Below are 12,721 nucleotides of genomic sequence, written 5' to 3'. Positions count from 1 at the left end.
TTAGATTATTTTAACTAAGAGATTGGGTTCTGCACAGTTCTGGCGGATACTCACTCCTAATTTTGAAATGAATGGGCCTCGTCACGGATCTGTTCAACTGGACTGGACTGGGCGGTTCTGCTCACAGCGTCTGGGTCAGCTCTGCTCTTCTGGTCTAGCCTCTCTGGATACGGTGGGTCAATCAGGCACCGGTTCTGCTCACAGCGGTCTGGGTCTCTGGTTCTCTGGTCTGGTCTCTGGCAATTGTTCTTGGCAAAAGAATTCAGACAGCTCGCCCGGCTGTTGAATAGTATGGTTGGTTTTGAGGCCTGCTGAAGATGATTCAGCTGGTGGATTCAGGCCTCTCTGCTACAAATTCTGGAGTTAATTTCTGCTACAGGTTCTGGAGATTGATGGATTTGAAGTCTGGATCTCTGGATGTGAAGTCGTCGGTCAGCATGCTCCGCAGCAATGGAATTGAATGTCTCTACCTGTCCCAGCAGTCTCTTTTTATGTGTTTTGGAAAGTGGGTGTGTGCGTTGGTCATAACTAAACCTGCCCCTCTCACTTATTATTGGCCAATTCCTCCTCTCTCCCTTGATTGGGGGAAGGAAATGTGAGTCAGAGTGATGCTGTAGGTTTTATGTCAGAGGAACCTCCCCTTGTCAGATTGCACACAAATCTATTTCTGACCCAAATACATATTTATCTATGTACCATTTTTCTAATATTATAGGTCCAGTTGACAGAATTCTCCCCTTTTCATCCAGATAACGACCTCTAAACCTTTCCAGATTTTACACAAATGTGCACCAGGGATATGGGTTACAGATGATAAAGTGTCAGATTTTTAACATGCATACCTTTGGAGTGACAACCTTTTTTCCGCTACTATCCCCAGGAACATACCCCAGGGTCCTAACACCTCTTAAAATGTGCACAGAAAAATCACAAAAATAATGATATTACTTATATAATTCTGACAAGTCCGCACTATGAGTTATCTATCTTTTTAAAATTATGCCCTGGTCAAAAAGGGGTGTGGCTTCCCCATCACAGGGTGGAATAACTGGTTTATCCACTTCCCCCAAGCCAGCTTGTTCACAGAGGCACAGCTGCCCCCCAGTTTCTCCCAAGAGGAAGCTATTTTACGACGCCCCCAATATAACATTTGCCTGAGTCCAGGACAGGCCTTTGTTCAACTCCCTGTAGTCCCCAGCTGCTCCACCCCTAATCTAATCAGAGAGGTGACAACTCCTTTGGCAAGGGGAAGAGTGGCTGAGCAGGTTTCAACTCCTGTCGGGGGTAGTTGTCAGGCAGAATCCAGTTTCATTAAGCCAGGTTTCAGCTAAATGTCACTTTTTGTTCCCAGTTTAAATCACTTACAATTTTTACATATACATTAAATAATTACTTCCTTCAAGTCATTTCAGAATATAGTTTTACATTGCATCCACCTCTTAGCAAGTCTTTCCTTGGTCTGGTTTTGTTTCATTTGTTCAGTTTTACACAAAAGTCTGGTGGTTTTGAAACGCCGGCTTTCTGATAGTGGTGAGTACTGGTAATGCAACCATTTTTGGAATTAAGAAAATTAATTCCCCACAGTTCTGGGTTGCTTTTGGCAATCAGCATTGCCATTCCCAATGGTTTCAGGATACTGTGCATGTAGCCCAATAGTGGTTAGGCAGTGCCCTCCTGTGATCACAACATAGGCAAAAATGTGTGGCAGCCTATTCTTCATGTTTTCCCTGTGCACTCTCTGGGGAGATCTGGCCATCATGATGTTTTCCATGCCAGTACTGCACAGTTTTATTGTAGGGCTTGGATGCATGGGTAAAAACATCCCACAGTTTTAATGGTCCCTTTTGCATTGAGAATATAACTCCTTCAGCTGTGAAAGCCCAAGGGAGACGTGCTTGGCTTCACTTAGTGGATATAAAGGCCTGCAAAGGGGAGAACCACCCTCCACCATTGCCAATCCAGAAGCAAGACAAGAAGAATTTCAGCATGTGCAGGCTCGATCGATGATGAAGAAGGACGATAAAGAAACTACCAGTGGATAATTCAGATTTATTTTGGAGTGAAATTCAAATGGACATTCCTTATAGATAATTTATCAGTGAGTGAAAAAACGTGCAGCACATTTCAGTAGGCCAAAAATGAACTTTATAAATGCACATTGAAGTGTCAGTGTCATGCCTAAACATCAGTTCTTGATTAGAAATTGGAAATGAGATCAGTATCCAAATTCATTTCATGCAGAATACTTGCTCTAAGCAATTAATCATATGGTGCTTATCGACAGTGACATTCATTGATATTTGCTTGCTGTCTTTGTGTTTATACTTCAGGCTTACCCTGCTCTTGTGAGAAGAAACATTGATGTTCGCACTTTCTTGCAGGATCCTGAAAAATGGGTCAGTGATAAGGCAGCTTCTTATTGCCATCATCAAGCAGATTTTGCAGTCACAAGTATAAAAGAATTTTGATGATTGTATTAGAATTTTTTAAAGAGGAAAGTGGCACGGTTCAAGGGGAAGATCAAGTGCAATGAGTTGTAAAATGGCATGAGAAATGGATGCCAATGTTCTTATGCATAATATATGCCTGCATGATTGTTCTCTTTGTCTTTCTCTTCCTCATCTTTCGCACTCTCTATCATGTTGGTACTTTTGCTGAGGGAGATGTCCCTATGGCACTCCCCCCTATGAGATATACTTTTGATTTGCTTCACCAGTATTACACAACTTTTGGGAGACACAGGAGAAATGCAAAGGAAGATAGTGAGGGGATAAATACCTATTTAGATAATGCAGCACATTTGGGGAATAACATGTGGTATCAGCACACGAGAAAGGGAGGAGAAAGAACATCTAAGAAGAGTTGCTACGTCTGCTCTCTCATATCCTATGCCATAAATACAGTGCAAACTTTCATTGCCAGAGAAGTTTCAGAACAAAAACGCTCGGTGCCTTAGCCATATCGCACCATGCATGACCAGAGGACAATTTCGAGGAAGTTGGGCCACTTTACGATAGAGGTCTAAATGGTTGTTTCGATACCAGGATGACTACATTAAGACCACACAGATGGAAAAGGAATCCGGATGGAAGAACAAGATGCCTGTGTATCCTGCAACAGGACAAGATGAGGTGGTCATTGAAGAGATGAAGAGAATGAATTGCCCTGATGTGACAAAAATAGCCTGATTGCCTGGATGTTGGGAGCAAACTCAAGTCTTGGTCTATAGACAAGTGAAATCTAAGAAGGGCTGATGTCCTGTGCACCTCATCTACTGAAGCCAGTGTATGTACAAGAGGTACAGAGAGTAAATGGTGGGTGTATGAAGTCATGGGCTAAGTATGCCAAACTACTGACATGGGTAGAAGATGAATCAGGTCCCATGACTGTGATCCCGTTGGCTAATGCAACATTGTGCTTCCAAATGTATATGGAAAGAAGCATGTGGGAGAAAACAAGGACTGCAAAACTATAGTTGCTGTTTCCAGGATGGGCGCAGGAACAGCCATCCTAATGGATCAATATTGGGCTTGTGGGTTTAGAGCCTACATGAAGCTGCCCAAGGATTGGGGAGGAACGTGCTCCTTGGAGATTATTCATGTCCCAGCTTTTGTGATGCCTCAGAGCGACCTGAACATTGGAGAATTTCCAAAGCAGATGCCCATTTGAGAAAGAGAAGATTGCTTGAGTTTCTCAATTGGACCAAGAGAGAAAATTCATTCTCAGCCAAATCAATAGAAGCATTTGATGCCATTCCTCATGAGCACGGGTTGTTCAGCAAGACTGCTTCAATCTTCACGACTATCTTCATGCCTGGGATCCAAACGATGGCCAATGCCAAGTGGTTGTAGATCACAACATGGGAACTCCTGTAGATGATCAATACCACCATAAAGGGATTGCATAAGGATGTTTTTATGTGAATTTTGTCGAGAACTGAGTGAATGTCCGTTGATGTCTGTTGTAACCTCCCTGTTTTAGATAACTGTTAAGAAACCAGCAACCTTTGACATCTTCCTGAGTTGGTTCAATTAGTTGGACGTATTCTGTGAGCCCCATCCATTGCATGTACAATACTAAAGAACCATAAACTCATCATAAAACCTTTTCCAGATCACTCTCTCTTCTAAGTACCATAATTATTGGTGCTATTATTACCCAATGTAATGTTGTCCAATATATTGATACCTATAAGGATGAAAGGATGAGTTAGCCCATCTGAGATTGGACCCTGTAACTACAACTTGCACACAGGTCTCCAAAGTCAGTGCTTAATGTGGTGAGCTATGTTACCAGCGTAGTACCATTGGTGAGAACAGGTGGTCACAACATTCCAATGTTGATGTGGAATGTCCAAGCAATGCGCAGCTGAAAATCCATAGCTTTTAAACGCTTCCTGAAATTGGGCATTCTATTTAATTTTTGGTTCCTTCATAATAGATTCCCTTACTCCCCCCAAACCTCTTTAGGGCTGTGTATTAAGCAACTGAGTTACATTGAGTTGAATTACAGATTGTGTGTTTGCTTCCTTAAAATGTCCCTTCCCAATGAATTGGGATTTTCACCCAACGACATATATTGATTTTCCCCATCAGGATAGCTGGCGCTTGGAAACCCCAGTTTTTTCAGGAATGCAAATGATTAGAAGTCTTGAGGCCGAAACAATCTCAAACTCTTCTTGGACTTTAAATGGGTAAGAAGCCCGGCAGGGAGTTAGTCACCTAAGTCAAGTGCACAAGCTGACGCTTTTGGTAAGAAGAACTGGTGATGCATGATGAACCGAACGGAGGGTGAAACCCATGTAATAGGGATCTAATTGCGTTCTTGAAGAGGGGAAAACCAAAAGGTGTTGGCAACGTTTTTTTTACATTCCCTACTTCATTCATGAGACTTTTCCTTAGCGGGTAGCAATACACAGTTATCTTTGAATGCACCCTGATAGCTATCCTCAGTTTATTTGAGGAAACTGTATGAAAAGAACTTAGCTTCATTGTATTTGACATTGTGTGAAAAGTGCATTTGCAACTGAATACCTGCTCTCCAACCTTGACTCTAACACCCCTTGCATCCTCATCCTGCTGATCGCTCCTCTGCCTTTGACACTGTCAACCATGCCATCCTGCTCAACCGTCTCTGTGATAACCTGGGTATCACTGGTCAGGCTCTGGCGTGGCTGACTTCTTTCCTCTCTGACTGACCCTGCCAGGTCCAACTTGGGTCCTTCCTCTCCGCTATCTTTTTCTCTACCTGTGGTGTCCCCAAGGGGTCTACCCTCTCTCCCTGGCTGTTCAACCAATACCTGGCACTCCTCGTCCACCGCATCGCCACTCTCTGCCCCAACTTTCAGTGTTATGCGGATGACACCGAGCTCATTTTCAGGCTACTCTCGGCCTCCTCCTCTCCTTCCCTCATCTCTGACAGTCTGTCTGCTATCCAGGAGTGGTGTGCCTCCAACGACCTCTGCCTTAATACCGGTAAGACTGAGATTCTCCTCATCGGCACACCCCTTTCCTCCTTTCCTGTAGCTTTCTAGCCGGCCTCTCTTGGTCTTCTTCCTGCTCCCACCTGCAAGTCTAAAAACCCCGGGGTCATCTTCGACTCCACACTCTCCTTCTCTCCTCACATCTCTGACGTCTCTAAGAAGTCACACTACCAGCTGCACCTCCTCAGAGGTATTCTTCCCTTCCTCTCCTTCCCCGAGAAACTCACTGTCTCCAGAGCTCTGGTTCTCTCTAGGCTGGACTATTGTAACAGCCTCTTTCAAAATCTGCCTGCTTCTACTCTCCGCCCTCTGCAACTTATCCAGAACAGCACTGCGAGACTTGTCCTTGGCCTCACGCGCAGGGATCGTATCTCTCCAGGACTGGAATCTCTGCACTGGCTCCCAGTGGCTGCGAGGATTAAGTTCAAAACCCTCTGCATCATCCACAAGGACTTCCGAGGCCTGGGGCCTCAATACCTTCAACTCTCACTTCCTAAATATCTTCCTTCTCAAGCTCTTCGCACATCCGCCTCCAACTCCCTCAGGGTCAGTCGCTTCTCCAAGCAACAAGTTGGTGGTAGATCTCTTTTGTTGGCTGCTGCCTCACTCTGGAACAGCCTCCCTGCCTCCCTTAAACTTGAGGAGAACCATCTCCTGTTCCGGAAGCACCTCAAAACCGTTCTCTTTGCTTCTGCTTTTTCTCCTCTCCTCGCCTGACCTACTGGCTGTAACCGGAACTGCACTGGCTACCTGGACACCCTCTAATCTTGGGCCCAGGTCCCTCCCCCGCCAGTGCCACACACCTGCACTGCCCGCCTGGCAACCCCTGCACTTTGGGACTGTTTCTGTATCCCTACAGTCCTCCTAACAGCTCTTAACACCTGATTTCTGCACTTACCCATGCACTTGCCACTTGCTGGTCGTCACTTACTTTTGTTTATCTATTCCCATGTACTGCACTGTCTCCACCCCCTCCCACGCACTTTTCTGATCTGAATGACACCTGGTCTAGTAAGATAGTTGTCCGTCCTCCCCTTGTTCCCCTCCCTTGCCTCGTCACACCTTGAACGACTTGTGTATAGGTGCGTTATAAATGCCATGTCATATCATATCAACTGATGACAATCTTCTGAGCAATCGATATGGTGAGTCCAAGTCATGGGATTGGGTTTCCTTCTTCATGTGGTGCCCATGAGTCACTGCAGAAGAGGAAGGCCTTCCAAAAGGGAAGTCTAAAGCAATATCCTGGGAGAACAAAAGAAAGGTGACGTTTTACGACCAGCATTTGTGCCTGAAACTAGGTCAGTGGTTGAGGTACCAGTCATCTGCCAGTGAGGCTGCACACTTATCAGACTGCATGTGTCACCTTTACTGCTCCAGACCGTGCAATAAACCTATGCTCTGAAGTCACGAACAGTATCCAAAAAAAGACCTTTTTTCAGTGGCACATCGTAGCTTGGGTCTTGTTCAGTGTTTACATTCACCAAAGGGTGGTGATCAATTTCAGACAATTTCCACATTTACGTGGATTCTGTTGCAGTGAGTACATTCTTGCATGTTTCGAAACCTGGATAACATGAATGTATTTTTGGACAATATTAACGTTTTATAGACTTTCATAATTTATCTCTTCTTAGTAGGCCAGTGTAAGGTCACAGCTTAGTCATCCACAAACAACGAGTAATTTATAGTACAGTGACATTTTCGGCCATTGTGTGGAATTCTGTATATGAAAAGTGTAAGTTTCAGCCCTGCACTGAGCCCCTTTCCACTGTTTACACCTCTGCTTCAATGTAACATATAAAGTTAATTCACTGCTATACCTTGACTTGTGATGTTTATCATTTTTGGGTTTAACTTTCTGGTTTTGAGACAAGGGGAAATAATTATTAACAGATTATGTAAGGTTAAAAGAAGAGAAATGTACATGAAATGTCTCCTACGGTCAGAGGTAAAGTCCTAAAAAAAAGAGTGGGGGGGACACATTAACATACCAATTGAATATGGCGTCACCCGAAATTAGCATATCAAGGTGCCCTGTGAAAAAAGTGGTGGGAATCTTGAAAAAAGTGGGGGGGTATTTTCCAAGTGTTTTTAGTAACGGATGCTTTGATAGCAGGGTCACGTGATCCGGCTCCTGTCAGCTGCTAGACCCTCCCTCATAGATAATTACTTTGTCCTAAATAAATGTCTTTGACGATAAACTTTCTTAAAATATAACTCGAAAATATTCTAGCTGTGGGATAATGGTTATTATAATGCAATATTTGCTATGCTGTCTGGAAATTATAGTTGCAAAGCCAGAGGAACATATTTTGCGGGTCAAAAGGTAAGAAGGACTTTTGAGAGGACAGACAAAGTGAGCCGAGAAAGGTTATGCTTTTCATCAATGCAATGAATACAGACCTGTGAATAGTCTCGAGACACTCTAACTTGTCCAGCGACCTGGCTCATAGCCCCTACCTCTTTATTCAACACTTATGTTTAATGCACATACATTAATCTAAATTGTGTTTATGTAAAAAACATATTTCATAGGTTTTTTTAAGTGCTTTTAGCCAACATGGACATTTCAATTGAAATTCGAATTTCTGATGAAATGCCGAGTATGTCTATATCACTTATTAAAGAAATAGCAAGTGCTCTTCTAGCCGTATCAGGGCACGTCCAAGAGATGTGAAGGTGGGGGTGCCAGAGTGGGCATCTTTTTGTGTCAAGGGATCCTCCCTCACAACGCATTGGCCTCATCTTTCAGAGGTATACCACATCCGACGAGGTACAGCCTTAGGCATCCGATGAGCAGGTAGGGTACGAACGAACAACCCTACGATGGAGCGGCTGAGCATGTTCTCATGGGTTAGGCTAAAATCGGTTTCAAAGCACGCTTTGCCAGGCCTTCAATGTAGGGTTTCCTGGCCGCAAGTGTTTGGGATAGTTTAGGGATATCAGTAGTCAAAAGCCAAGAGTATTTGGTGATGACGACGTGAAAGCAGCATGAACCATCTACAGGGAGCAACACGTCACAATATAAAATATGTTCCTTATAAGGGATTTTTACACCTACCATGGTGGGTGATGGATCGACTCGAAAATGTGATGCAGAGCCATGAAGGGGAACAAATCAAATGTATCTGAATCAAATCTGTTTCAGATGAATGCTCTGAAGAGGTGTTGCCCCTTCATGAGAATAAGGCGAGGAGGGAGCAACTGAAGATTAAGGAAACCCTGCCACACTGCGAAAGGGAGGCGAGCTATGAGGCTTCCATTCTGAGCAAGGTTATGTTAGGGTGTCAATTCTTCTGTCCATGCTTTCATATAACTAGAATAACATCTTAATAAAGAACTTCATTCCTCTGCAGGTTAACCTACATTGGAATATTACAACTGCCCATTTGAAATATAGTAACTTTACATTTGAAACACAATGAGCTGCCTCATGAAATAAAATTGACAGGAATAAACCTACCCGCGGGGCTTGAACGATGACATCGATTGTTCGTGAAGAGGGCGCCGCCACCCTCAGTACCAGCTGGTGAGATGGACTTTTCTTCTCTTTTTCAGAAAATCCCAACATCAAAGCGATACCTGGGACAAATTCCATGACTCTAAGGGAAGAAAGAGCCGTGTGATTGCAGTGTTAACTGGCGCCATTAAGCCAGTGGCCACATTGTTATCCGGGCATAATGCGTAGCGTAGCGCACCTGTGAGCAGCTCTCTTCATCCACGATGGAACGTGTTCCCACTTGATCTGCAGCTGCACCGCTGAGTTCCCAGAAAGGAGCCCTGTGGAAGCTCTGGCGTCTATCTTATAGTCCTGACACTCCTGACCCCATCTGAGCATTGCCTAAAGGTTTGAAAGAAGCATGCATGTGGGTTTTGGCATCAAAACGTAAATATAGCGACCCATCATTATACCAAAATATGTTTTCTGTTCAACAAGATCGTTTACAAGACTTTTTAAATGCAGCCTTTCTTGCTGCATATTTGTACATACTATTCATTAGGCACCAAGGGATAATGGCGGCCATTAATGAACCGAACACAACGCGTCCACAGCAAATGTACTTCATACTGTGTATTTCACTTTTAGTTTGTATGTACCAGCAGGACATTCCAATACATGTTGAATTCAAATGTTACTCCTTTACCTTAAAGCAGTATAATGTTTAGTTCACCTGTGTACCGATGCATCCTACAAAATAAGCTACCCTGCTGCTACAGCCAAAAAAAGACATAAACAGGCCTTGTGTGAATGTGTGACTTCCTGATTTACTGGGGCCACCAACACTACGAGGGATGCATGGGTACCCCCTGTGCACCAGCCTCTTTGACTAGTGTCCAATGAGCAGCTAATCGCTCCACTGAACCCTAATTCTCCCCTATCTGAAACATTGAGTGGTGCAGAATAGGCAGGGAGGGTGAATAACTACTTTTTGGGGAAAAGTATATTGCGTCGATATGAGATTTCTGATGGCTTAAAATAAGGTCTGTGTATTATCTGTGACATGTTTGAATACGTGTAGAGCTTCAGTCACTAAGTCTTACGGCATTAGGATGTTTAATTAAATATAGAACAAAGGTTAGAATGTTCGTTCATGAATAGAATGTTGGCAATGGCAGGGTCTGGAGAATGTACCCCACACTTGCAGCATGTGGTTACCCAAAGCTGTGTGCATCAAGTCTTCGCTTTAAGGCTTGACTTTGACACTCTCTTCCTCGCTTATGCATTGAGCTGCGCATTTAATCATTTTTCAACGTGGATTATTCTCTTTATATATCAAATCAGATTGGACACTGAATATTAAATATCTACATTATTTCGCAATCAAATAATAATTAATGTCTCTGTGTGATATAATGCTACTAGGTCTTGCATAAAACGATGTCTGCCACAAACAAACGATAATTCAGATCTCAGGGTGATATAATACAACTGAGTGTTGTATAGCACAATGTCTGCCAGAATAAAACAATAATTGATATCTCTTTGGGATATGATGTAACTGGATCTTGTATAGCACAATGTCTGCTTCAAACAAGCAATACTTAGTATCTCTGTAACATAAGGTAACTGTGTTTTGTGTAACACTATTCTCCCCTTCTGAAGTCCCCCCTACCCATCTCAGCTCCTCTCCTACCCCAGAAACCTATGCTTGCAACCCACTGGGTGCAGACCCTTTGTACATTGCTCCATTGCTTCCTAGTTTGCTTTGGGCTTTATAAATAAATAATATCTCTGTGTAATATGACGTAACAGAGTCTCATATTACATGATGCCTGCCACAAACAAGCAATAATTAACATCTCTGTGTAATGTGATGTAACTGGGGCTTACATAGGACCATGTCTCTCACAACTCAACCACAATTCTCTCCCTGTGGACCCCCAGCCCCCCTCCCATCTTCCTGCTCCTGCTACCTAGCTCAGCTATGATTCGTGGGGGAAAAGAGCAGGATCCATCCCCAGCTTTCCCTGGAGGTGAATCCTACAATTTACCTCAAAACTCAGAATTTGGCAGTGCAGACAACTGGCAGCATTTTGTCCCACACCATAGGGAAGTGACCTATTAGTTTAGGCTGAACTGCCTCTTTTGAGGTGGGACCAACCCTGATTTGCATACTGTCCTTTCCCTTCTGCAATGGCTTGCTAGACTGAAACACAATGGCCTTGAGAGTTGACCAGAGCGATGTCAATTGATATGATTAATTCAAACCCTTCCAGTTTTGATTATACTAAGAAATATAAGACTTTTTCTTTGCAACTAGTAATTGTTTTGGTGATTGAAAGATGGCACCGTCTCTTTTGACCACTGGATAGTAGCGTACAAACAACTATGTGGTAATTCTATCCTCACACTGACACGAAATGTCACATGCGTTTATATCCTAAAAGATAGTTACTGGAATCTAGCAGAGTCAGTAGTATTGATAAAAAAGATGTCTTATCCTGTTTCAATGTGCTCCCTGTCCCATAACAAGGAATGTTCTACCAGTCCCTTAACTAAATTCTCTTAATTCCCCATTCTGCAGCTAGAGCCTTTTCCCTCACATTCTCTGGCACCATACTGCCTCTGCCTAAAAAGCCTGACCACAAATGTAAACCACTTGAAACATTTTGCCAAAGCCATGGATAATGAATAGAAGTGATTCCTCACACATGCACAATACTACGTCATTTTGATTGCGGCCAAATAGTGCTACCCAGGCTTACTCTAAGGCGAGGTTCTGAATGAAAGCAATCCATTACAATAAGTGAGCAGAAAGAAACTATTAGCCCTTTTACTGTGTTGATATTGAGATCATTTTGCAAAACATTATTTTAATCCATTCTCCATAATGCCATAAACTGTGGAATGCTCTCAACATATAGCTGGCTAGAACATTAACTCTGCCAAGTAAGTGCTTACTTCACATCAGTATGCAACGTACTATCAGTGCTAACTCAGTTTCCAAGATCAGCAAGTTTAATAGCTTGACATTTGGTAATAATGCCACTTAGTAGTACACTTAGTAGTACAGTAAATCAGATACAAGCTGTAGGAATTTGGCATGAAAGGATGAATAACACTGCAATACATGTACACATGGCATTGTTTCTGAACACTAACCTCCCCAAATTACAGGACTTGTTTGAACAGAGCACTGCCCGAAAGGTGGGAGTAAAGCTACAGTCAAACTATACTGCTCTGCTGCCACCTTCTTGCAGCAACCTATGATCTTTAAATGCAATTCTCTGGCCATGTGAAAGCAATCCCACCCAGAAGCTTAAGGATCAACAAGGACAAGATCAATGCTGCTGGCCAGAGAACCCTCACTACTTTCCAAAGGCATGCCCTCAGAGACCTAGGAAGCCCACCCAGCCCCAGGTATAGGGACAGGGAGTTGTCCTGCCCATCCAAATATTAACTATGGAAAAACCAAAACCTTTTGTCCTTGCCAATGCTTCTATTTCCTCTGCAGCATATACTTAAGTGCGTTCTTTTTTCAGAAACAGTTCTGAATCACCAAATGAATGGCATTGTTTAAAACATTAAATAATTGAATATGAATAGCCCCTCACAGTATCCAGGAACATTGTTCCCCTGTGTAAATTAAATGGAATCAATCACTCCTTGATAAGAAGTTCCAATGAGACTTGAACTATGCAACAATCTACCAGAGATCCTAAAAAGTCAAGTAAGTTCTGGAAAGCCTTCAAAACAGAAATGTTCACAGACACTTTTACTAACTGTGGCAAAGT

At 43.1% G+C, this 12,721-nt stretch overlaps 1 protein-coding gene across 1 annotated transcript in view; it reads right to left on the bottom strand.

The window, feature by feature from the left end:
• LOC138559733 (vitellogenin-like) overlaps window positions 1-12,721 on the bottom strand; it is a 1,213,840-nt gene that overhangs the window by 239,709 nt on the left and 961,410 nt on the right. Inside the window, exons 28-29 of the mRNA XM_069642739.1 lie at window positions 9,184-9,326; window positions 8,949-9,087 (exon numbers count right to left, since the gene is read on the bottom strand). Coding sequence (XP_069498840.1) covers window positions 8,949-9,087; window positions 9,184-9,326 — 282 coding nt within the window. The remainder of the gene's footprint in view (window positions 1-8,948; window positions 9,088-9,183; window positions 9,327-12,721) is intronic.

This window comes from Ambystoma mexicanum, chromosome 1q (assembly GCF_040938575.1).
Source record: "Ambystoma mexicanum isolate Mex_15411 chromosome 1q, UKY_AmexF1_1, whole genome shotgun sequence".
NCBI classification, from domain to species: domain Eukaryota; kingdom Metazoa; phylum Chordata; class Amphibia; order Caudata; family Ambystomatidae; genus Ambystoma; species Ambystoma mexicanum.
Note: the sequence above shows the minus strand (reverse complement) of the source record. Positions and strands in the feature narration are given on the sequence as shown.